Below are 25,648 nucleotides of genomic sequence, written 5' to 3'. Positions count from 1 at the left end.
TAAGGTCAACCTCATCTATAAAGAACAGCAGCAGACGTTGCATCAAACGATTCGAAAGGAAGTTGTCGCTTCGAGAAGGACAGACAGGGAGTGAGACAGGGGAGGGAGATCCCCAACCTCCGGAGATCGGGAGCAGCTCCAGCTCCCCCAGCTGCGTCGAGAGTCAACGGAAATCGCAAAGGCAAAAAAGCAACCGACAACCGACGACCATCAAGTCTGGGGCCCAGCATTCTTGGGCAGAAATGAAGTGCAGATCTAAAGTGGAATTGGATCAGGAAGATACAGCTGGGAGAGGCACAGGTTTAAGTAGGTTTTTAAATAAACTACTTGTTAGTTTAAAAAAAAATTATAATAAATATTGATACTGTCATATAGCTGCCATCTAACTAACTAGTGATACCCGGTACTCGTGGGGGTTTTCCTTCAAAGTATGTTGGTTTTAAATCTTACTTTCTATTGAGTAGATCTTTTAGATATTAGTATCTCATAAGTAACTACATTAGATGTAGATTTCATTTCAAAAAGTCTTCTATCAATTATAATTAGAAGTAGACTACTCTCAGAGTACTGAGTAGGGTTGAATTTCCCCTTTAGTTTTCAATACCTTGCAAAAGCCCTTACCCTTCGAGTATATCCCTTACAAAGTAGAGTATTTCCCTCTAAAAATCAGTACTATAGTGAGCAAAAAAACAAAATATAAATCGAAAAGCAAAAACACAGGCCGAGACTATGGAGAGGGAAGACGTTAAAACGAATGACGATGAATGACGGGAAGCGCACAGCTTAGCAGCGTTCTCTGGGATAATTGAGGAAGTTATAATTGCCAATGAAAGCCTCCAGCCACTCCAGCACTCCTGCCACTCCAAAGCAGACCCTTTGGCACACAAGATCGAAGAAGCGACCAGAGTGGTGGTGTGGTGGACACTTGGAAAGGAAACAGTTGTCTCTGCCAACGGGAAGCAGGACATGTCGGCGCATAAATTGAAACGAGTGTCGTCTTTTTTTCCATACATTTTTCTCCATTTTTTCCTCTTCCTTGCAACCTCAACGGAAGGACAATAATTGAGCTGCAGCAGTTGGTTATTATGAAGGAATCCAGAAACATTTTGCGTCGCAATTGTGGCCGGCGATGAGCTAATAATTATTTGCCCAGCTCCCCAACACAATTGCATCACGCACATCCATCCGCACCACCGCCACCTGTGTCAACAATGAAAGCTGCCTCAGTGCCTGCCCCACCAGCCGAAGGTAGCAAATCAAACACGAACAGAGCTCATCGGGCCTCCTTTAGACTTTGGATACGGATACTTGACACGATTTTGAACCAAAAAGAGGCAAGACAACAGCCCCTTCCCAGGCCGGAGACAAGGACTTTCATTGTGCGAATAGAAGAGCCCCCGACCCAGACCCCGGCAGTTCATTGAGATTTCCTGATCTGCCTATGGACACCTATAGACTACGAGGCCATGTGCGTGGCTTCAATGGAACCTTTTGTCGAGCCCAGTGCGCAGAATAGTTAAATATTTGCCAGCCAATAGCACGAAGCACGGAGAGAAAATATATTATTGTAGAATCGTATAAAGGATTATATAATTTACATATTACGGATAAGGGGGTATTCAATTTTTCAATGTGCACTTACCTCCTTGCTGGGAACACAAATTGGAGTGCCCACTTTGACGATCCCGTTCTCGACCATCACGCCCATCACGATCGGGTCTCGGCTGTTGAATATGAAGTGTGGCAGTATCTGTCGGATGCGATCGCAGAGATATAGATAAGAGGGAAGAAAGGAGAATTAGAACAATCACTACCATAACTAGTAAGCGGCTCGATCGGGCAACGATCGATAACGACGGTGCTCTCCGATCGTAACTACTTTTTAAATAATGTCCAGCGATTATGGTCGAACTAGGTCTCCTACTTACTCCTAATGAATGTGATTAGCTAAGGTTTTAGTTCTAAATAGTTATCAGACGAGAGTTTCATACTTTTGTTGGGCCACCAGCCCTCACACCCCGAGACTCCACCAAGAACAACTTAATTTCCGTTGCGTCAACTGGCGAAGAAGGCCTCAAATGGATGCCGCCTGGAGGCCAGAAGGCCAGAAGAGAACAGCCGGCATAGAAAATGGATCTGCTATGATTGGCCAGGAGAACACGTTTCCCCCTCCACATGAGCCGACTTCTTAAGACAGAAGGCGAGTTAATAACTCAAACTAAACAACGTCATTGTTATTACAAGACCAGCGACTGGGACTTGGGCCCGGGAGAATTATGTAGCTCAAGCAGGCGGCATGCACAGGGAGAACTAGTATCTCATATTTATACTAGTATTATTTATGGGATTAACTTTGGGATAAAGTATTTCTCCGAGTGCATAAAGAATACTACCAACAGCTGTGCGCTATGTGTCCAATTACCAGCTCAGTGGGAGCCCAGTGGCTAGAAGTGGTCTGGAGTGGCCTCGAGTGGTGAGCAGGGGGCTTCGGGAGTGTGGTGGCGTGTTCCGAGTCCCAACATTGCATACGACCGAAATCTAATGATTGCCTATAAATCAAATACGCGGTTTAAACACTATTTGAGCAGGAAGTGTGGACGTGATGCAGGCGTCTGTTGGGATCTAAGGCCTTAATCGCTTGCTGAGTGGCCAATACTGGCCAAGTTCTGGTTCTTGTTGGCCAGCATCATTAAGCCAGCGTCAAGACGAGACAGCCACAGCTGGAGATCCCCATCCCGATCCGGGCTCAGCGTCTCAGTCTCGTTCTCATTTTCAGGCAGATTGCATTTTACACCTGTAGCTTTTGGGGTAATTGCAGAGGGAAATGGAACACACGAAGGCCCAACAGGCCCATTAAAGTAATGACCATAATGACACCAGTACCGTGCTTTAAATCGTAGATACGGGCACTACGGGAATCAATCTAAGCTTTGAGATATAATCCAATCAGACTTACCCTTAGCTTGCAGGGGAACACGGCTATGGAGCGGAACTCTTCGCGCTTCTTCTGCTTCAGCTCCTCGCGGTAGGCCGTGAATTTGTCAAACAGATGGTAGATGATGTCCGCCTGGAATATCTTCACGCCCAGGGAATCGGCCATTTCCTGCGCCTCCTTCTCGATCTTGACGTCGAAGGCCAGGATCGTAGCATACCTGCAAGGGGACACCGCAAAGGTAAACAGAGGTGAGCCATTTAAAACAATTACAAGTATATGCAGCTACTAGCATCGGCCATACAGGCCACGATAATTATAATAATAATAACAATAATGATAATGACACTGCCGGTGCATCTTCTCGGTTTCCTGTCGGGGCGAGCTGCCGGCCTAATGATCCGGCCACATGTTCCCCAAGCTCCAAAGCATCAGGAAGCGCTAATAATTGAAATCACAACAACCTCGGCGCACAAAGGCAACAAACAAACCCAACTGCCGAACGGCCGGAGCGGTCTTAGCTTGGCCAACTCTGCCGTGTGGATATCTGGCTTCTTTCAATGACAGGAAATGGTTGGCATTTCAAGAATCGAAGCGCTCTCGACTCCCCGACAAACCGACAGCCGCCGACAGGAAGGTCCCAAATGGCCAACCAGTCGAGAGTGGCTCCGACTAATGAGGGCCTCTTTTTGGGATCTTGCATATAAATAATCCAGCTGGAATGGGCAGGGAATGGGTTCCAAAAAGCATCAAAACTGCTTAGAATAGAGACTCAGACTCGAATAATCGGTTTATGATTTATGAACCAGGGAATAGAGGTAGTACAGGTATATAGTGGGAATACCAATGTCTACATCGTGTTTCTTGTCCAATTTTCGGGGCCATCCCGAAAATGGGGAAAGACCCATGGGAGGCCTATATGGGCCACTGCGAAGGCCATATCTTGGCCAATTCTGATCCGATTCTCAAAAGGAGTATCTTAAACGATTTGTGGATCGATTTGCTACCAATCTGCATCAAAATCTGGATGCAAAATATTTTTTCGATTTTTCGTCCAATTTTCTGGGCCATCCCCTTCGAAAATGGGGAAAGACCCATGGAAGGCCTATATGGGCCACTGCGAAGGCCATATCTTGGCTAATTCTGATCCGATTCTCAAAAGGAGTATCTTAAACGATTTGTGGTTCGATTTGCTACCAATCTGCATCAAAATCTGAATGCAAAATATTTTTTCGATTTTTCGTCCAATTTTCTGGGCCATCCCCTTCAAAAATGGGGAAAGTCCTATGGGAGGCCTATATGGGCCACTGCAAAGGCCATATCTTGGCCAATTCTGATCCGATTCTTGAAAGGAGTATCTTAAACGATTTGTGGATCGATTTTCTACCAATCTACATCAAAATCTGGACGCAAATTATTTTTTCGATTTTTTGTCCAATTTTCTGGGCCTTCCCTTCGAAAATGGGGAAAGTCCCATGGGAGGCCTATATGGGCCACTGCGAAGGCCATATCTTGGCCAATTCTGATCCGATTCTCAAAAGGAGTATCTTAAACAATTTGTGGATCGATTTGCTACCAGTCTGCATCAAAATCTGGATGCAAATTATTTTTTCGATTTTTCGTCCAATTTTCTGGGCCATCCCCTTCGAAAATGGGGAAAGTCCCATGGAAGGGCCACTGCGAAGGCCATATCTTGGCCAATTCTGATCCGATTCTTGGGAGGAGTATCTTAAACGATTTGTGGATCGATTTTCTACCAATCTACATCAAAATCTAGATGCAAATTATTTTTTCGATTTTTTGTCCAATTTTCTGGGCCTTCCCTTCGAAAATGGGGAAAGTCCCATGGGAGGCCTATATGGGCCACTGCGAAGGCCATATCTTGGCCAATTCTGATCCGATTCTTGGGAGAAGTATCTTAAACGATTTGTGGATCGATTTTCTACCAATCTGCATCAAAATCTGGATGCAAAATATTTTTTCGATTTTTCGTCCAATTTTCTGGGCCATCCCCTTCGAAAATGGGGAAAGTCCCATGGGAGGCCTATATGGGCCACTGCGAAGGCCATATCTTGGTCAATTCTGACCCGATTCTCAAAAGGAGTATCTTAAACGATTTGTGGATCGATTTTCTACCAATCTGCATCAAAATCTGGATGCAAATTATTTTTTCGATTTTTTGTCCAATTTTCTGGGCCATCCCCTTCGAAAATGGGGAAAGTCCCATGGAAGGCCTATATGGGCCACTTGCAGATCTATGGATCTATTCATCCGATTTTTACTGGGTATACTGATGATTAATTTAAAACGAACCGACAATGAAATTCGACCATGTAGACGATCGATTCGTCACCGAAGCCCTAAATCCTACACCATTATTGGAACAGATCTCCTCGGGGAGGAGCATAAAAGATCGCATAAAAATAGCGAGGCATTTAATGGGGCACACGACTCCGAGATGTGTATATGAGACAGCCAGTATCGTCGCAGAGGAGGAAAGAACTAGGGGGGACGGGGAAGGATGGAACCCATCCGAGGGACTGAAGACTTTTATGGTCTCTGCCCGCCGAAGTAAAATGCAAAATTTTATGGTTCGAAAATTCCACACGCGTAAAAATCATAAATAAATGAAGAGCAGCCACACATAGTAAAGTTTTGAGGGAGGGGAAGGGAGTGCGGTATCTGGCAGATAGGCGGATACATTGCCTAAAAGCAGGCATAACTCAGTGCGCTGCACGCATGCGCAACTCCGAGAAGAGCAAAAGCGAAAAGGGCCCAGACCCACCACTCGCCGGAAGTGTGTGCGCCAAACGGAAATGCTCCGTCTTTGGGCCTGGGCGTAGATACAAGATACAACCAACCAGATACAATTGTGTCTACAATTTCTATGATTATGCGAGTGTGTGTTTGCCAGCCAAGGTTTGCTGTTTTCGCGCAAGTGACAGCGTAATTTGAGTGGGCCGTAAACGTATCTGCATCTCGCCATCTGCATTTATATCTGTAGCTGTATCTGTATCTGGCAGACTGGCAGTGCGGCTCCGGTGTAGGCTTCGCTATTGTAGTTGCCAAGCAGAGCACAAAAGTAGTTTCGGTTTGCCGGCAATCGCAATAGGAAACTAGAAAGGAGCAGACCCCCAAATAAGAAGTGAAAGATTATGATTCCGAAACCCTCTTGTATCTGGCAGATACTCTGGCAAGCTCCCTAGAAATATATATCTTAGTTTACTGGACTATTTGGCGGCACTTAGCGTTCGGCTGGAGAGCCGCTAATGAGACAAAGCTGCCGGCTTAAAGGTTTCGCTCTCTATAATAAATCATGGGTATCTGCCCCGGCCGGTCTCGGCTGGTGTGTAAAGTGCATTTTGTGATTGCCGCTAAATGAATCACTTAACCCGACCATTGGCCATCAGTTGCTGCTGCTGCTGCCTTGTCGGCATATCACACACGATCTTCAAAGATCCGACCATAAAGTGTTGTTTATCAAGTGGGGGAGTGTGTGGGGAATCGTGTTAATGAAGTTAAGCGGCAATAAAATTGCATTGTTCGTTGTCATATATCAAGAAGTCGTTTACACTTAGTCGTTGTCTGGCTGTTCCTCCCAAGAGTTCCCGACAATGGTGTCGAACACGTTCCTGAAAGGAAGTTCTCGATCATAAACAGAGTAGGTACTAGCACTAGTCCCCGTTTTCTGTAACTTAATTCTAAAGCAATCCAATCCATTGATTAATGACCAGCCAGACACACTTTCCATTCATAGAAACATGACTTCAGTCATCGCATTCGATTTCACAGCTACATATAGACGCTTGTTTTGCGAAATCGGAGTTCATTAAACCCCTAGTTCGATAGTGGAAGTTCAGATCCCTTGGCGACTCAACGAATTTCCGCATTCAGCAAATTCCCCAGAACTCTGGTATCGTATAATTCCGCATGACACATATCCCTCCCCCCATGGAATACTTACTGGGCCTCGTGTTCCAACATGGTGGAGGCTTTCATCACATCGCGCTTGACCACGGGTCCAATTCGAATGGCAGAATACTGAAATAGAGAAGGAGAAAAGTTTATATATTATTTGGAATATTAAGAGAAAACTAAAGCTATTTGCCTGAAAAAGTTTCAAAAGTATTTGACCCAAAGAAAAGTTGCTGGCTATTTTTACTCGCATGGCCATAAAAAAAGGCCGAGATAGAAAATCTAAACTAAAGTGAAACATTTCTCAAATGGCCAAGTGGCCAGGAGACAGGGGCAGCTGAAAGAGACCTCCACAGACAGGCGGGCCGACGATGAGTTCATTCACATCGAAGATGTTCAATTTTTATTTTATTTTTGCCTTTTTTTTTACGTCGCCAGATGATTACAAATGATCATTGATAAAAATAACACCAGAGGCAGACCAGACCGACTGAATGAATGGATGGATGGATGGCTGGTCGGGTGGTGGACTGCCTCGGTCTGGGATGAGTGGGCCAGTGGCCAAATGAAATCTGCTGTCGATGGAGACTTAATTGCGCCACCGGATATGCACGCGCCAATGATAAGAGTCCACTAGCTTTCGCTCTTGTAATGACTCTGACTGATAGCTATCCTCCAGATACTATATCGAACACGAATTAAACATTATTGTAAGACTCCACATACATACAGCCTATGATGTCATTAGAGAGCCGCTCTTTCTCTGTTTTGATTGCAAATTGAATTCAATTACTTTTAAAACCATTCACAAACATTTCATTCATTACGTGCCACTGCCTTTGTGAAAGAAATTGTTTGTGAGAAGGAAAGCGCACAGCGAAAGAGAAAGAGTTTCGCAATCAGAAGTACAATGAATGAAATCGGAAGTTTATTGTTGCATGCAATTGTAACCCAGTAGCAGCAACTGCCACCCAGCCTGCCACCCAGCCACCCAGCCACCCAGCCAGCAAAGCGAAAAAGAAAATAGGCGGTAATTGAAGAGGCAAGTAGGCGGCGAGGCGGCGAGGGGAAATGCGATTCGATTGCATGTAAAGCGGAAAAATGAACAAACGGAAAGGGGCGAACGGAAGTGATAGCAAAGTGCCTCCACTTTTCTACACTTTGAGAAAAAAAGTTAGCTTTCAAGACTAGATTTAGGTTATTAAGTGGTGGTTAGCAGGGAAGTAGATGGATAGGATCTAAGGATCTTCTAGGATTGATAGTATCTTTCGGGGAATATTCTTCCTTGATCAAGCTCTCAGTTGGGTTGATATAGGCCTTGACATAAGCCTCTTGTCCGCATGTCCGTTTCCTATTTATTCCTTAAATTTTAAAGCTATTTATTGAAAAAGATTCAAAATATCTTATGAGAAATAATTATTGGTAATTAAGATCACACATGAGTTTATATTGACTTTTCCGCATCTCCGTATTTCGATTTCCCATTTTCTAAGCTATTTATACCCCAATTTTTAAAAAACTTTGTATATATTATATATCGTTTAATATATGATCCTATGGAGGTACATTTTTTCTTAATAAAGATCACATCAGATGTTTATGACCCGTTTGTCCGTTTACTAAGATTACCTAAGCTCAGATATTATACAAAGATTATAAAGCTTCTTGAAGAACTATTTCTATAAGAAAAATGTATGAAAAGTTATATGATCATATTGATATGTTTGCCTGTTTTTAAGCATTTTATTTCATAATTTTTGAGGCACCTTACTTCAGATATTGCACAAAACTTCTATACTTTATGTTCAATACCTTTTTTTAAAATCTCTGAAAATTTCTCCCAGTGATTAGAGTTGGAAAGGGGTTCGGGCAAAGGCAAAAGGCTTTCCACGTGGCAACCGGCAACGATTTCCAGCTCAATATCATTTCGCACAAACAATCAAAGCGTGCGCTTGGCTGACGCAGCACTCGCCACATTCGGGGGCATCTGCGGAACATATAACCCAGAAATCGGAGGAGAGTTTTCTCGTTGCCCGGTTTCCTTCCTTGGGGAAATGCGCAGAATTTGTGGGCGGGAAGTGCGTAAGTGGCAGGCGATAACGTAAACGAAACGAAAGGCAAGCTAATTAGCAGGAGAGCCCAGGTAAAAGGTTCTCCCCTCCGCAGAGAGGCTGCTACACCTGCTGGCTGCTGCTGCTGACGTCAAGGGGCAATGCCACTCAATGTTATCGATGACACCAGCAAGGCAGCTCTCAAAGTCAAGACAGGTGGGTGCACTGAGAGAAAAGTCACTAGTATATACAAATAGCATCTATTAGCAGCAAAGATGTTCTATCTTCAAGTGTATTGGATCTTTTTTTAAATGCCAGCAATGATGGCAATTTTTTTTATGGAAACCAACTAAATAGACGTCATTTGGGGGGCTCCACCAACCAACCAACCATCCAACTGACTGACTGACTGACTGACAGCCTAAACAGCTGATTAATGTCAGGGAAGGAGGAACCCGAGAAGAAACCTTTGATGCGGAATTAGAAAATTACGTTGATTTCGAGAAGCACACACACGCTGCTGGTCGTAAACTTCCGTTTCGCTTTTGGATCTGGAAGCCAAATCGGTTTCGGGTTCTTAAATGCAAACACACACACACTCATTAGGGTCTGTGGATGGGGGATGTGTCTATTATTATTTTCATTCCCCAACTTCCTCTCCTCGCGACGTGTTTATGAATGAAAATTAAGCAATAAGCTTTCGAGAGTGGCCGTGTATCTGTGAGATAGAGTATCTCGGTATGGCGGATGGGGCCTGGGGGATGGGGCCTGCAAGGGGCAGGAAGAATTGCTTCCGTTGTTGTTTCTGCTTTCGTATTTCCATTTATACATTCATTTACTCATTCACTTCGGTTCACTCATTCATTCATTCATTCATTGTTTTTTTTTTTTCTATCTTGCTTCCTTCGTTTTTATTGTCTTTTGTTTTTTGGTCTTGTGGGGCAAGTTGTTTTGTTGTTTTTGGCAACTGCGTCGCATTAATGAAAACATTGGCATTGTCTGCTTCTTACCTCACTTCCTTCCTTTCGGCTTAGTTCCCTTCTGTGGATGTATGTAGTACTACTACGACATGGGAACCACAACGACTACGACGACGACGGAATAAAATTCATTCATGAAATTCAACAAAGACCGTCCCAAAAAAAAACCTACATAGTGGCTAGGGTTGGGGCACCCAACAATGGACATGAATGGGCGACTCTCCGAAGAAGACATCATCGTACTTCCAGAGGTATTTTGATGAAAGTACTTGACTAAACCAAGACCTCCTCTAACCAATAGCCGGGCCAGAGCTTCCTCAGAGTGGGTGGTGCACTGAGAGATATTCCGCAAGCTATACAATTTTCATAATAGCCTATAGATTCATCATTAGGCTTGCGTGCCACAAAGTGCGACTCGAACTGAAGGCCTGACGAGCTGTGTTTGCGAAACTCTCCGTTGTTTACTTTTAATTAAAATGCATGTGGGAATCAAATTACGTCGAGCCATACACATTTGTGGCTGAATGCGAGTGCCTGCCCACCTCTGCCAGTAGTTGGCCAGGCCAGCACCACCACCAACAACAAGTGACTGCGAAGGCAGAGGCTGATGGCTACATAATTGCATTTTGGGCCAAAAATGCAATGGCAGGCAGGTGGAGAAGAGTGCTGGGAATCCTCTTGGGAGGAGATCTAGGCCCAAGTACCACAAAGTATTCATTCATGAAGAGCCCCAGTCGCGGGAAACAATGTTGGCCAGTGAGTGTGTGAGCTTCCATGTGAGTGGATTGCGAAACTGAATGAATGAACATGATCCCAACTGGTAACTGGCAACTGGCAACTAGCGGGTGTACCAGCCAAGAAATCCAGTACCCGTTGTTGTATAAGCCAAGTCGTCGACGTGTTGGCTGCCTTTTTTTATGAATGGCCAGAGCCAGAGCCAAAGCCAGGCAGCACCGCTATATTTGGCCGCTGATGGCTACGAGGTGCAAATGTTAATGAAGCCAGCTCCGAGCCAAAGAAATTGCAGGCCAAATGCATAACATAACGGTGTCTGCAATGCCCCGAAGAGAGTGGTAGTAGCTCATTCATGCTGGCTATGGCTCTGACTCTGGCCTGACTCTGTCTCTGGCCTGGCTCTGTCTCTGGCCTTTTTTTTCCGGCAGCCGATCATAAAAATGTGCAGCCAACGGACCATAAATCTGGCGAAAACATTGCCATGACGTAACCGAGGAATGCCAGTAGAGAGGTGGTGGGATGGTGGGCTGGTGGACTGGCGGAAAAATGCATTTTAACATGGCTTTCGCGGTTCTGTTATTTGCCCCCCAGGAATCGGGGCTATTTACCGGAAAATTGTTTAAGGATTTTTGTTCGCCGCAAAATGTATCTCTCGGGTGTGAAATAATAAAATAAAAGCGCCACATGGCCGCAGCAGAAACAAGTACACAACCGGGCAACAAGTGCAATCAATTTTATGAATGAATGGAGAAGGCGGTATCGATCAGATGTGTTTGTTACGCCCTGCCGCGTACAACGAGGGGCACAAAAATAGGGGCAGGGGCATGGACAAGGGCAGGGACAGGGACAAGAGGGAGGGATAGGGGGAGGGGTGTTTAATTTATCGAAATGTGTAGCAAATGTTTATTTGATCAATGAAATGAATTATTGTACGAGCATCTGTATGTCTGTGTCTTTCCACAAACAAGCAGAATGTCTACTAAATTGAATAAAACGACAAGAAGCAGATACCACGAGAGTACACCCAGAGAAAATGTTGATACTTGCAATACTATAGGATATTTATTAGGAAAATGTATAGAAGCAATCTTAAAATACTCAGGGAAAGATTAAAAATCAATAAAGACTTAAGAAGTGAAAGTCATACGTTTGCTTAAGATTTTTGATAAATATATTATATTATGATGGTTTTTAAAATGGACTTCCATATATAAGGAATATATTCCTATAAGAAAGAACATATTAATACCAATTATATCTTCTTGCATAGGTTTTTAATTTATACATATATTATAGGATGAAAGAGTACAATATCCCTCCAAATATTTTTCTGATCTGATCTGAACAGACCTGATATCTCTCCATATATATGTACATATCTCATATATTTATATTATAGTTACAAGTATGAAAAATAAAATATTTCTCAACTATTCTTAGAGACCTAATACATTCAAGTTCTCTTTTTGGAAGAATATATTATTTTTTTTTACACTGTTTCCTCCCATTTTTATAAAAGGCCCTCAATATGTGGGACAATATTGTAATTGATTTGTTTTCGAAAACCATTTATTGTCCAATATTTTTAGGGTCTTGAGTTTCTTTGCTCTTTTTGAGAAACTAATGAAAGATTTCAGGAATGACAATGAACAGATTTAAATAAAAGCTTAAAAACTCTTATAAAATATCCATTTCTACAGTATTATATTGATTCCTCCCTCTAGTATCCCTACAGTAGTATAATTTAAATAACATTTGTTCTAGTTTTACCAATTTTAGTGGAATCGTAACACGTATTTTACACCTCGTGTGATTAAAAGGGTTCCAAACTATCAAGTATTTTGTTGGTCTTAGGATATACGTTCCAGGGCTCCTAGATTAATATATTTTATTCCTCCCTCCTTTTCCATATTCCTATATTATATTATAATTATCCCTATAATATATTAATATTTCTTGGACAATTCAATTGTAGTACTGCTAATTGTAGAATCTTTCCAATAAAATCTGATGAAATTGTAACCCATTTGGTAAAGTCTTAGAGTCTTGAGTGAAGTCCTAACACTACAAATAATCTAATATTTTGTTGGTTTTAGGATTTAAGTTCCAGGTATCATTAATCATATAGTATATAAGGAGCATCATGATTTAAATAAAACAATTAATCCTTCATAACTATCCATTGTAGTACTTATCTACAGAATCTCTCTGGTAGGATCAAGTTTTAGTAAAGTCTATAGTACAATCCTCACACTCTGAATACTGTAATCTTTAGTTGGTTTTAAGATATACCGAAATCCCAGGGACCAATATATATATCTACAGAACTTAGAACTTGTATCTACAGAACTGTATTTATCTACAGAACCGAATAGCATCTTTTCAAGTTCAAATCCCATTAGGCAGAGTCGTACCCCTTACTGGACACCGCATGTGACTGAAAGGGTCCAGAACGGAGCAATCCCCATATCTCGAATACCAATTAATGGAACATTGCAGGCGCGAGATTGATTGGCAATCAACGTACCCCAACCTGCGACGTGTCAGAAATGAGAAAATATTAATGGGCCAACCGAGACAAAACTTTAGCGTTTGTTTTCGATCACCGGGCAGCAGTGGCAGTGGCAGCAGCAGCAGCAACCACTCAAATGACAATTTCCGGCCGTCAGAGCTTGGCAGTGCCAATAAATTGGCAACCCTGCTCGTATTTCAACGGCCACGCAGAAGGCGAACAAAATTAACCGAAAAACCGAAAGAGAATCGGAATCCAAAACTAAAATGCCGCCGCCATGTGGGTGCCTAGAAAAATGAGCCGGCCAGGCGATAGCTATAAAGTTATATGGCATTTACATAGCATTAGTCGCTCCAAAAAGAGCTACGTGCTCTGGCTCTGGCTCTGGCCTGTGAATGCTGCTAGCCAGTTACTAAATTTGGCTTAAATGAAGGCGAAACTTGTTACGTAGCCGGCCGGTGGTCGTCGGTGGAATCAGCCCACATGGTCAGTCGGCATCACCATCACCATCAGCATCAGTTCAGTTTCGATTCATGAATGAATAGCCCCCAGCAGAAGTCTGTCAGTATGTCAGTTTGTCACTCACTCAATGGCTCAACCTCCCCTGCCAGAGTTGGCCATAATTGATTTTCGAAACTGAAAAGCCAACCAGCAACATGACGGCGACAAATTTTTCGTCTAAAATGTGACAAAATTGAGGAAAAAAAGTGGCCATATGGACAACATGTGGATGCAACTGCAACTGAATTGTTAATTCATTCATTAGGAGATCCGAACCTTGGGGGCAGGTCTTGGAAAGGGAAACTATCTCTGTGGGGTATGAAGACCAAAGGAAGGCTTCAATCAAGAGCGGAGTTAGGGTTAAAAGTATTCAAAGGTTTAATTCTATATCTATTCTTTAAAGACCTCTTTCAAGTCTATTATCCACATCTTAAAAGCCCAGTTCCATTTGTGGAGCAACACCTTTGCGGCTTGAAACGTCCCTGGCCTGGTCGCATCATTCCGTCAGTCAGCCAGTTCCATCATTCCATCAACTTAGCTCACTTCGGCTCACAACCACGCGCCCTGTGACTGCATTTGGCAGCTAATTTGCATAGTTTTTCTGCTCGGTGCTTTACTACACACACATGGTTGCGTTGGCGTTGCGGGCCAGATCTGAGTGGATCGGTGGATCGGTGGCTCGGAGCCCTAGGGCCTGGCCTGGGAAAGTGTTGCGGCTGGCCGAGATGATGATGACACTGTGGGAAACCTTAGCAAATGTGGGCTGCTGCCGCTAATGAGCTTGTAGTGTCAGCAGAATGCAGTCTTGACTCGAAAATAGAAAATACTGCTGGCCCAGCAGAACTTCAGAATCGGAATCAAATAATTCCCATTGTTTTTGGCCTTCAGTGTTAACTTTATCCGCGCTTCCGCTGCAACATTTCCGCAGCTGAGTTAAGCGAAAATAAATTAAATAAGCCACATTTCTGATTATCTAATTCGCATTAAAACGGCCCAGCAAACTTGATTAGGGTCCGATTGGATTGCTTTCTAGAAATCAAATATTTGCCAAATTGGAATTCGAGTTGTCATATCCGCTCTCCCGGCCGGCAGCCACCCCCTGTATGTGTATCACAGTATATATCGCTATATCTATATATCTATAGCTATATAGAGCGGCCAGTATTTTTAGTTGGGTGTTCAATCTTCTCGAGACTGGGGGGCAGACAGCGACTGAAATGGTTACACAGTGCGTGTTCCTCTGTTGGCCGCGAGCCCGCCGCTCGGCTGCCTCTGGCATGAATCATCCTCATCCTCATCCTCGGAGCCATCGTCATATCTTTTTTCGAGTGCCAAGACTACACCGCACTGCCTGCATTTTACAAAAATACGCATTTTATGTTTACGGCATAGTCTGCACAGACTGAGAGATCGGAATCGGGATCGGGTGCGGGATCGGGAGCGGGGGCAGTACATTCCCCGCCTTCTCACGCACTCATAATTCCCATCAGAAATAGTCTTCGGCCAGCGACTGAATTTACAACTTTGTCGCCGCAAAAAAATTCAATTTGCAAGATATCGAAAGCCAAAAACAGAACATGCGAATTTTCCAAATTGCGTACCCAGTCTCGACCATCTTTTTTTTATTTATTTATTTTTTATTTTGCGGCCAGGCCGAGAGTTTGTTTATAGTCGGGGATTATACGAGCTGTTAGAAAACGGCCCGCCATGGGGAGAAATAAATAATGTCTACATAAATACCAGAGCTCACCTATTAAAAGGTTATCCCGCCCTATTCCGATGCCAATTGTCTAAACAAGAGCAGTCTCCCCAGAAGGGGAAGACCATAGATCGGACCATAGATACTATCCCCCACTTACCGGAATCTTTGATGTGCGCAGGAACTCGAGAAGGGCCTCCAGCGATCCTAAAGTAGAGGCCTGGACATACACCCCCGACGGGGCCAGCTTAATGTGACTAAGGGCGCTCTTCAGCTCCCGAGCAACTTCCTCCCTGAAAAGCAAAAATCGATAGGATTATCCAAGGTATAAGGTTAAAAAGGTGACTCACTTGCAGATCTCCACCTCATCCGGCTTGTGGGCTATCAGCAGGTTGATGCCGGCAATAGCCTTCTCGAGATCCTTGGCCGCTATCTTGACGCCCTGGGCCGCCTTCACCTCCTTGTGCTCCACATAGGCGTTCTTCACGCGCAGCTCCTTCATGGGCTGGGGCATGAGCAGAGATCGGATTTGGGTGACAATCGGCCCGTCTGTGCCGGCCACGACCATGGTCTGGCCCTCCCTCAGCTTGCCGTTGATCAGAATCGTGTCGATGGTAGTGCCCAGGCCGGGCAGGGCCTTCACCTCCAGCACGGTGGCCTGCAGCTCGTCGGAGTACATCAGACGCTTGGTGAGGATGTTCTGGCAGAAGTCGGTGATCATGAAGAGGAGGTTGCCCATGCCCTCGCCGGTGATGGCGCTGGTGGGCACCAGGGAGATGTAGGTCTTGGGGTCCGTGTTCTCGTAGAACAGGGCGGCGTTCAAGCCCTGCTCGGCAAACTGCAGGATCACCTCCTTTGTGCGCTGCTGGAACTCCATCTGGGTGTTGCTCGCCTGCTCCTTGATGACGTCACGGACGTCGCGTCTGGCCAGGACCTTCCAGTCGTACAGACGATCGATCTTGTTGAGGGCCACAATGAAGGGACACCGCTTCTTCTTGAGCAGCTGGATGGACTCGAGGGTCTGCGGCTCCAGGCCGTGCATGATGTCCACCACCAGGATGGCAATGTCGCAGAGGGAGGAGCCTCGGTTCCTCAGGTTGCTGAAGGACTCGTGGCCAGGGGTGTCGATGATCAAGAGTCCGGGCAGCCGGTGCTCGAATCCCACGGCGGCCTTCACGTACCGGACCTGCTCCTTAATGGCATCGATGGGCACATTGGTGGCACCGATTTGCTGTGTTATTCCACCCGCCTCCGAGTCCTGGACGTTGGTGCGTCGCAGCTTGTCCAGGATCTTGGTTTTGCCCGTGTCGACGTGGCCCAGGACACACACCACTCCGGCTCTCAGGTCGTCGGTGGTGCGCTTCTTTTCCGCATCAGCTTGCCGCTTGAGGATCCGCGCTTCCGCCCGCAGTCTTCGAGATTCTGGGTCGTTGGCCTGTGCCGTGTCCTTCTCATCGGATTCGTCGCTGTCGTCGTCCGAGTCATCGGAATCGTCGTCGTCTTCACTGTCGTCCTCATCAGTGTCCTCGTCCTCCTCCTCGGCGTCGGCCTTGCCGTTGTTGGTTGTGGTTTGCGAGGACTCTTCCTCCGGTTCGGGCTCCGGCTCGCTGTCGGTGGCATCCCAGCTGTCCTTGACCACCTCCTCTTTCTCCTTCTTGGCTGCGGCTGCTGCAGCGGCGGCGGCAGCTGCCTTCTCCTCCGCTGCCTTGGCCTCCTCCGCCTCGGCTGCCTCGTCCTTGGGACCCCTCTTCTTGTTCGGACGGATACGGGTTCCTGCAATGTCAAGAGTTAATAAAAGCTTTAAAGGATTAAAACCGATCAAAGGTACCTGGACGTGGGGCGCGCTTCTCGTTGGGATCGGGAATCTCCAGACCCTGTGCTTTGAGGGACTCCAGCAGGGCCTGGGCCCTGGCCCTGTCCTCCTTTTGTTTCTTGGTCAGGAGTTTTCCTTCCGCCTTCAAACGAGCCTTCCGCTCCGCCTCGCGCTGCTTCTTTTTCTCCTTCCTCTCGGCCTCCGCACGCACGGCAGCCAGGCGGGCCTCTTCGCGCTCGTCCTCCAACCGAATGCGCTCCTCCTCCGCCTTCTGGAGGCGTTCCTCCTCTTCCTTTCGCTTCTTCAGCTGCTCCTGCATGGCTGCCACCATGGCGGCGGACATGCCCTTCTTCTTGGTGTCCTTTTTCTCCTCCTCAGCCTCGGCCTTCTTGTCCTTCTTGCCCTTCTTCTTCTGATTCTTGCCAGTCTTTTCCTCCTCCTCAGCAGCTTCGGGCTGGACTTCCTCGGTGGCCTCTGGCTCCGGTTCTGGAGCTGGTGGGGGCTTTTCGGCCACCTTAGGCTTGGGCTCCTGGGCTGCCTTTTGCTTGGCCAGCGCTGCCTCCCTCTTCTGGCGCTCCTTCTTCTCCTTTTTCTTCTGAGCGGCCGTCTTCATGGTGCTGCCACCCTCATCGTCGTCGTTATCCTCATCACCAGCTCCATCCTCGCCAGCTTCCTCGGCCGGCGCCTTGGCCTGGGCTTGCTTCTTGTTCTTTTTCTTCTTGGAGAACTCCTCATCGGCCAGGTCATCGGGGGAGACAACGGCTGCGGCCGGAGCTCCGCCAGCGTACTCTGCCTGCAGCTCGGCCAGGACCTTGTCCAGATCCTCCTCCTCGTCGTCCTTGCCCTTGCGCTTGGCCTTCTTGCCCTTCTTCTCGTTCTTCTTCTGGGGCTTGCTCACCACCTCCTCCTCTTCCGATTCGCTTTTCTGAGCCGGTTGCTCGTCCTGGTCATCGTCGTCCATCAGAAGCTCAAAGGCGGATTTCTTGGCAGCCTTGCCCTTGGGGGCCGCCGTCTCCTCCTCGTCGGAATCGGCATCTTTGGACTGCTTGCCCTTGCCCTTCACATTCAGCTTCTTGACAGCTTTCGTGATCGTCTGAACATCCTCACCAGCACTGCCCTCGTCCTCCGAGAGATTCTGGGGCTTCTTCTTGCCCTTGGGTGGCTGGTTCTTCTTGTTGTTTAGGCTCACCTGGTCGCTGTCCACGTCGGAGCTGCAATGTTACAGTTTAGAAAGTTGCCAACCTGGCAGGTGTCCGACTGCTTTTCTACTCACATTTCGTCCACTGAGGACCCGTCTTCGACCTTGGTCAGTATCTCTTTCTTGCCCTTTTTAGTTTTACCCATCTTCCCGGCCGCGACTGCAACGCGCTGCTTCTCCTCTGACCAAAAACGAAAAGCTGTGGGTTATTCACCGCTGAAAGTTTTTCGTACGCGACGCTCTGTCTGCCAAAAAAGAAAACGCTGGCGACGCTTGACACTCTTCCTCGCTTTCCCTCAGAGATTGGATTGGCTGCTCCGCGGAACGGGAACTGCTGGGCTGTCACTCGACGCTGGATCAACAGTCTGCTGGCCAATTTGGGGACAGTTTTAGTCGGATTTTTGAAACGCTATCACGGGAGGATGCAGTGCGGGGTGTTATTGCGGGTTTTCGATATCGATTGAGGTTATGTGCATCATATGTTGTTGTTTTGCGTCCAGAGTTGCCGCGGCGCTGGCATGCCAGTAGGGTGAACCATTTATCGCAGCTGTTCTTTGGTGGTCATTTATGAACTGAATTTGATTATTTTGTTGGTCACATATGTCGCCTTAAAGTGCTGTTACTTCTGTTTTTTTATTTATTTTATTAGTTAAATAGTGTACCGCTAAACATATTCCAGAAATTTCTTAACCAGAAGAATTCGTGGTTGCAGATAAATTTTAAACATTTGATTTTAGTTTTAAGAGGCTTGTTTTTAGAGGCTATATGCTATACCAGTACTATTTTTAAGGAGGTATTTTACAGAAAGGTTAATCAAGGCCTACTTACTTAATACTTTTAAATATTTTCATTAATTTTAAACACTTATCGATATTCAGTACTTTTTCAAAAATCGATTTTTTACCCATCTCTATCGGCGTAAACTTCACGCCCGGCCATCTCTACAGCTGATTGTTTGTTTACATTTTGCGGTGATTTAAATGCTCTTAAAAAGCTTATTTAAATATTCTGAATAAAACATAAAACACCAGTTAATATTCGAATAGATCTGTTTCTCTTCAATAAAAGGAAAATAACAATAATTTCTGGCTTATAGTGTAGCAGCAAAGTTTACTTCATAAGTCGCTTCCAACTTCGATTAACAAATTTTAAAACTAATCATAGCGCCAATTTAAAATTTATTTTGGGATTCCCGATATCAAAAAGTATCGAAAGGGACCCCAACTTTTGGCAGCCCTGCGACTCCTTTTGACAGTTCTTTTCCTTCTGGTCTTCAAAGCGTGCAGACGTTCTTTCAAGCTTTTCGGGAATTTCTCGACCTTTCTTTTTTCACTCGCACTTCCGATTTCTTCAGCCAAAGGTTCTGAAACCCAAGCCATCTTGTAAGTATTATATTTTTAAGGAAAACCCCAAGCCTCAGCAATTTAATAACGAATTTCAGCTGGAAATAGGAGAACTCGCTTGAAGGGTCATGTCCATTAAAGAAGAAGCATCGACAAGTGGAATCGCGAATAGTACTGATTTAGAAGCCGGAACAGAGGTTTGCATATCATTTTCTAAATATTCTTAAGTAATATATTATAATACATGCTATATATTTACGTGAAGTGAAGTTTGAAGTGAATTTTAGTGTAGAAAACATAAGAAGTGTGAAAGAAGAAGGAAGGAAGAAGAAAGAAGAAGAAACATAACTGTGCAAATTTTCGGTGCTTCGAACATAAAACGTGACTTTCGATTTTCTTTTTTCAACATGTTCTTCTCAAACGAGAAATGAGGTTATATCGAATCGAGAGGAAGCAGGAGAGGAGGAAAGGTTGTGTGCATACGGTTTTTTTTAGAGCTTTAACCTTTAAGTGGCCAGAAAAAAAAGGACTTTTTGTCGCAAGCACGTGCTAGGCGTAAAGTTTTCTTTTAATAACTAAGAAAACTTTAACCTGTAAACTTTTTCCATATAACTGATTGATCGGAAATACTATAACTCCTATGGTGTAACTATGGTGTTTTTAGAGTTAAAGAGTTCGGATTTCGCATGAATGCTATTTTTGGCAAAAGAATACGACATACCGAATTTCATAAGGATCGGCCAAATATATCGTATAGCTGCCATCGCAAAGATCGGAAATGACCCAACTTTCGTGTTTTGGATGATAGAAAGCTGGCACTTGGTACAGATTATATTTTTGGTCAGTTGATCCGACATACCAAATTTCATAACGATCGGCCGACTATATCTTATAGCTGCCATATAATTGAACGATCGGAAATGGTTTTTGGTAGAAATACCAACTTTGGTATTTTTGAAAATAGAAGTTTGGGACTTTTTTTAGTATTTGTAATACCAATAAATTGATTTTGTATAATACTAAATTCTCATAAGGATCATCCTTAAAGATCAACTATATACGATTATTGCGATATATATCCGGTTTCAACTGCAAGGGTATATCAACTTCGGCTCCGCCCTAAGTTAGCTTTCCTTTCTTGTTATTATAAGAGTTACTAATATAATTTTAGACAATATGGGATATATTCGGGTGATCCTTATGAAAATTTTAATATCAGAATAATTAAGTATTTAAATTTTGAAGAAATACCCAGGTTTCTAAATCCAAACTAGGAGCTATGTATGTACATATATATATCTACACTGTAGATAGATTCCTGTAGATTCTACAGGATATAGTCGCTAGATACTATATAATATTATAGAAAAAATTAGTTTATCGAAAATAAAATTTATTAAAGGTCTTAACTTTCCATCTCAAAAATCAGAAAAGTCCATAAAACCATTGAAAGATTGTATAATTTATAAACAAAACAAGACCCACTTCTCGACTTTGTTTGTATTTTGAAACCAATCTTGAAACCATTGAATCGTTTAAAACGACACTTTTGTAGGAGACCCTCGTGAAGAAGGCGGAGAGCGAAGCTGACTCAGAATCTGTGATTGGGAGCGACAGCGGGGCGCGGGCCGAGACAGCAGACAGCCACTTGAAGCGGCTGCAGAATCTGCGCAAGGAATTGGTCCACATCAGCGAAACGGACTGGATGTACGACAGTCTCGACAAGAAGCCTCAGCAGTAAGGTCATCGGAAACCCAAACCCAAACGAAACGCAACAAAACCCCTGACGAAGCAAAAACCAGGCAGCACCATGCTGGCCTTTGTGCGCGGGTTGTTCCTGGATATGGATCGCCAGCGAGACAAGTCCCTGGAGTTGTTAGCGGAAGAAAACAACTTCCTGGACCAGGAGATCATTAAGGAGGACATGATGAAGCGCATCGAGGAAGAAGTGGCGACTGGGCACCAGGAGGATGGCAGCGCAGGCATTGCGGAGGATGACTTAGGGAGCGACTTGTCCAAACTGAGCCTAAATGACAAGTCCTGCTCCTCGCGCAAGGGAGTGATCACTCGCCTATCCATAGGCGGAGGTCTCATCGATCACATCCTGGAGTTTTCTATCAAGGCAGCCGAAAGCATTTACCACGAGCTGCATCTCGGCTCCAAGGTGGAGTATCTGACCTACAGGAAGGTTCCGAAGGGGCCGGAGACCGTGATCAAAATAATAAAGATTGTCGAGCAGGTCTGGGACGATGTCAACGACACCGAGGTAACAAAACTATAGGTCTATTCTTGCCGATTATAGTCTCAGCCTGTGCCTTTCAGATCAAGGAGTCGGTGGCGAGCCTGAGGACCGAAAAGCCCACCTACTTCAACACCCAGATGCGCAATGTTCTGGGGCTGGTAACCAAGCGACTGGAGGAGACCATCGAGGTGGAGACCGAGTACGGCGAGGAGGTGATCGAGCTGGCCCAGGTGGAGTTGACCTTCGAGCCCCGGGGCGGCGACCGCGTCTGCCTGCAGTGCGACGTCCAGCTGGACGATGGCTTTGTGGACAAGCAGGGCGAAATCCTGCAGGTGATCAGGGTGTTTCCGGCTCGCGTCGAGCCGTCGCAGAAGTGCATTGTGGAGCGTGTGTACACCGACTTGGCAGTGCTTGGGAGCAACTACTATGTGATGAGGGAGGACATTCCCGGCGCGGAGCTTCACCTGGGCGACATAGTGATGGCGGACCTCATCGAGTGCCAATATGTAAGTGGATGTGGTGCATGTGGTTTCCATAAACTAAACAAGTGATTCCGCAGGGCAAGTTCGTGAAGCGCGCCATCAAGGTAGTCCTGCAGGAGAAGAACTTTGGCGTCCTGAAGGGTCAGAGGATGTGCAGTTCGGAGACAGTGAACGAAGTCCAGCCGGTCACTATTTCTGGCCCGGATCGCCACATCACCACTGAAATGTGGCAGAAGCAGCGCTTCACCCTGAAGCTGAAGAACAACATCAATCGGATGTTGCGTCTGACTAACATCACTGTATTCAACGGCCCGGACTCGCAGCTGACCGTGATTGAGCCCAAGGAGGTGGTTGATGTCGTCAACGGCGGCCATATTTCGGTTGTCCTGGAGGTGGAGTCCAAGTTTATGGGCGAAGCCACCGAGAGGTTCACCTTCCACTTTGAGAGGTTCAAGGTGACCCGCTGCTTCACTGTAATTGTGTGCGCGAGCGAAGAGGAGGCCACAAGGGCTAGCAGACGCCTGACAGCCGCCGACACCCTCGCTGCTCCAGGACGCACCGTGGGGCAGAGGTCTCGTTACTATGCCAACCAGGTGTGGTCGAAGAAGGGGGAGGTGGTGCCGGGCGAGGGCATTGCCACCAAGCGCCGATTTGTGGCCATCCGCTTGGGCTACTTTGAGGTAAGTGACGACCCCTTCTATCCCATCGAAGGATAACTATGTCCTCCTAGGTGCCCGAGAAGCTGCGCTTGCTCTACCTCACCACCGAACGCCGCATGGAAATGTTGGAATCCATTGAGACAAACTATCCGTACATCAAGGAACCGCTCAACATGGTCAACTACATTCAGCGCTTCAGTCTGCTGCTGCACCTCGAGGAGATCGTGTACTTCATCAACTTCCGCAACTATGATCGAGATCGCGCCCACTTCCAACGGGACACCGACTTCCTGTCCCTGCAGATCGAGAACCTGGCCGAGCGCCGCCCCTCGCTGGTCGTGGGGGATGTGGTGCGAGCCGTCAATCCCTGGGGGGACAGCGAGTCGGGCGACAAGAAGACCTTCGAGGGCATCATCCACAAGGTGCTCTTCAACCGGGTCCTCCTCAAGTTCAACAACAGTTTCCACCAAAAGTACAACGGCGAGGACTACCGCCTCGAGTTCTTCTTCTCGCGCTTCGGCTTCCGCAAACAGCACTACGCCGTATCGCGCATTGTGACCCAGCTGGGGGAGGAGTTCCTCTTCCCGAAGAGGATCCACATGCGCACAAATCCCCAGCTAGAGGTCAGAATGGAGGGCGAAGATATGTACTTGTTCGACTCGCCCGTTCCGTGGTACAATGCCTCGCTCAACTGCATCCAGAAGCGTGCAGTTTTCAATATTCTGCGTGGCGAGGCCCTTCACGTGCCCTACGTGATTTTCGGGCCACCTGGCACCGGGAAGACTGTGACCCTGGTGGAGACCATCCTACAGCTGGTGAGGAATGTGCCGGGCTCACGACTCCTGGTCGGAACTCCGTCAAACAGCTCGGCGGATTTGCTCACCAAGAGGATCATTGAGAGCAACGCCTTGCGCCCGGGTGACTTTATCCGCCTGGTGTCCCAGAACCAGATTGAGAAGGACTTGATCGCCCCAGAGCTGATGAACTACTGCGCCACTGTGGACATTGGATCCATAGGCACCTGCAACGATAGCGTGAGTTGGTCTTCCAGTGTAAACTATGTATGTGGTACTAATGCTTCTGTTCTTGATAGATGATGGTTACCGAGTCGGGCCTGAAGCTGCGCTGCCAAATGAAGTTTATGGGCAACCACAAGGTCACCATCTCGACGTGCACCACCTTGGGCAACTTCCTGCAGATGGGCTTCGAGCCGGCCCACTTTACGCACGTGCTCATTGACGAGGCTGGTCAGTGCACCGAGCCGGAGACAATGATCCCCAATGTGCTGCTCGTGAAGGGCCACGGCCAGACCATCCTTGCCGGCGATCCCCACCAGCTGCAGGCCATCGTTATCAATCACTACGCGGCGCAGATGGGGTTGTCCAAGTCCTACTTGGAAAGACTGCTCGAGAGCGAGCCCTACAGGAAGAATTTGCAGCTCTATCGGGAGACATCCGGATACAATCCCCTCGTCTTGACCAAACTGCTCTACAACTACAGGGCCCTGCCCTCGATCATGAGCATCTACAGCAAGCTCTTCTACGACAACGAACTGGTGGCGATGGTCGACGAGAAGAACTCCCGCGAAGCCAAGCAGCTGGCAGGACTGTTGAAGGTCTTCGAACCCAACGTGGACATGCCCAAGAGCCACGGCACCTACTTTTACGGGATCACTGGGGAAAATATGCAGGAGAGCGACTCTCCCTCGTGGTACAATCCCGCCGAGGCCAGGGAGCTCTTCCTGATGACCATTGCCTTGTACCGCTGCAACGTGACCACGGACCAGATCGGCATTATGACGCCGTACGTGAAGCAGGTGAAGACCATTCGGACCCTGTTCATGGGCACAAATGTGGCGATGCCGAAAGTAGGATCTGTGGAGGAGTTTCAGGGACAGGTGGGCATACAGTGCTTAATTTTGGTCCAAAAACTTGATGAATTTTCTTTCTAGGAGCGCGACATAATGCTGATCTCGACCGTGCGTTCCACCGAGTCCATTCTCCGGGCTGATTACCGCCTCTGCCTGGGCTTCGTGCGCTGCAACAAGCGGATGAACGTGGCCATCTCCCGTGCCCGCACTCTAATGATTATCTTTGGGAATCCCCATCTCTTGTCCGTGGACGACAACTGGCGCACCTTGATCGTCTTCTGTGCCAACAACAACGCCTATTTTGGATGCGAATTGCCACCGAATATCCACGACACCGACGAGGAAGATGACGCCATGAAGGACACCTTTGGATGCGTGCCTTAACGTGTTTTTTTTTTTTATTTTGACAACTTTTCCTTACTTTTTCGTATAATTCTATGAAAGAATTCTGGTTCCTTTTTATTTTCCTTAATTATCTTACTTTTCAATTGTCTTGAGTTGTTTTCTGTAGTTTTCATTATCATTTCATTGAAACAACGGATTTCAACGTGAATTTTAATATTAAATAATGTTGATACATTCAGACAAAGTATATTTTGTTTTTAATGGGCGGGTAATTTTCAAAATTTATCGGTTTGAAATAAATACTAAATATACTGCATATTCCTTTCGAGGTGAGTTTCCTGTATTTCACCTCAAAGTGTCTTCGACTCGGT

General features: G+C 46.2%; 3 protein-coding genes across 4 annotated transcripts in view; 2 read left to right on the top strand and 1 right to left on the bottom strand.

Annotated features, from left to right (window-relative positions):
* eIF5B (eukaryotic translation initiation factor 5B) overlaps positions 1 to 19,139 on the bottom strand; it is a 30,674-nt gene extending 11,535 nt beyond the window's left edge. Inside the window, exons 1-7 of the mRNA XM_017242924.3 lie at positions 18,412 to 19,139; positions 17,154 to 18,349; positions 15,676 to 17,098; positions 15,486 to 15,618; positions 6,897 to 6,973; positions 2,957 to 3,152; positions 1,643 to 1,750 (exon numbers count right to left, since the gene is read on the bottom strand). Of these exons, the coding sequence (XP_017098413.2) occupies positions 1,643 to 1,750; positions 2,957 to 3,152; positions 6,897 to 6,973; positions 15,486 to 15,618; positions 15,676 to 17,098; positions 17,154 to 18,349; positions 18,412 to 18,482 (3,204 nt within the window). The 5' untranslated portion in view covers positions 18,483 to 19,139. The remainder of the gene's footprint in view (positions 1 to 1,642; positions 1,751 to 2,956; positions 3,153 to 6,896; positions 6,974 to 15,485; positions 15,619 to 15,675; positions 17,099 to 17,153; positions 18,350 to 18,411) is intronic.
* A 192-nt stretch (positions 19,140 to 19,331) lies between these two features.
* Positions 19,332 to 21,420, top strand: LOC138926326 (uncharacterized). 2 transcript variants are annotated; one of them, XM_070280030.1, is made up of 3 exons: positions 19,332 to 19,718; positions 19,788 to 19,876; positions 21,235 to 21,420. In XM_070280030.1, the coding sequence occupies exons 2-3, from the start codon at positions 19,808 to 19,810 to the stop codon at positions 21,418 to 21,420; spliced, it is 255 nt and encodes an 84-aa protein (XP_070136131.1). In that variant the 5' UTR covers positions 19,332 to 19,718; positions 19,788 to 19,807. The 2 variants fall into 2 exon arrangements, with proteins under 2 accessions (XP_070136131.1, XP_070136130.1); XM_070280029.1 differs by having other exon boundaries at positions 19,407 to 19,718; positions 19,778 to 19,876.
* Positions 21,421 to 21,489: 69 nt separating this feature from the next.
* Positions 21,490 to 25,485, top strand: armi (probable RNA helicase armitage). The gene is made up of 6 exons (XM_017242997.3): positions 21,490 to 21,945; positions 22,002 to 22,427; positions 22,481 to 23,083; positions 23,134 to 24,096; positions 24,156 to 24,959; positions 25,014 to 25,485. Exons 1-6 carry the CDS (start codon positions 21,490 to 21,492, stop codon positions 25,314 to 25,316), a joined length of 3,555 nt encoding a protein of 1,184 aa, XP_017098486.2. The 3' UTR covers positions 25,317 to 25,485.
* Positions 25,486 to 25,648: the final 163 nt, after the last annotated feature.

This window comes from Drosophila bipectinata, chromosome 3L, assembly GCF_030179905.1.
Source record: "Drosophila bipectinata strain 14024-0381.07 chromosome 3L, DbipHiC1v2, whole genome shotgun sequence".
NCBI lineage: Eukaryota > Metazoa > Arthropoda > Insecta > Diptera > Drosophilidae > Drosophila > Drosophila bipectinata.
The sequence above is the reverse complement of the archived record's forward strand: the minus strand, read 5'-3'. Positions and strand labels throughout refer to the sequence as shown.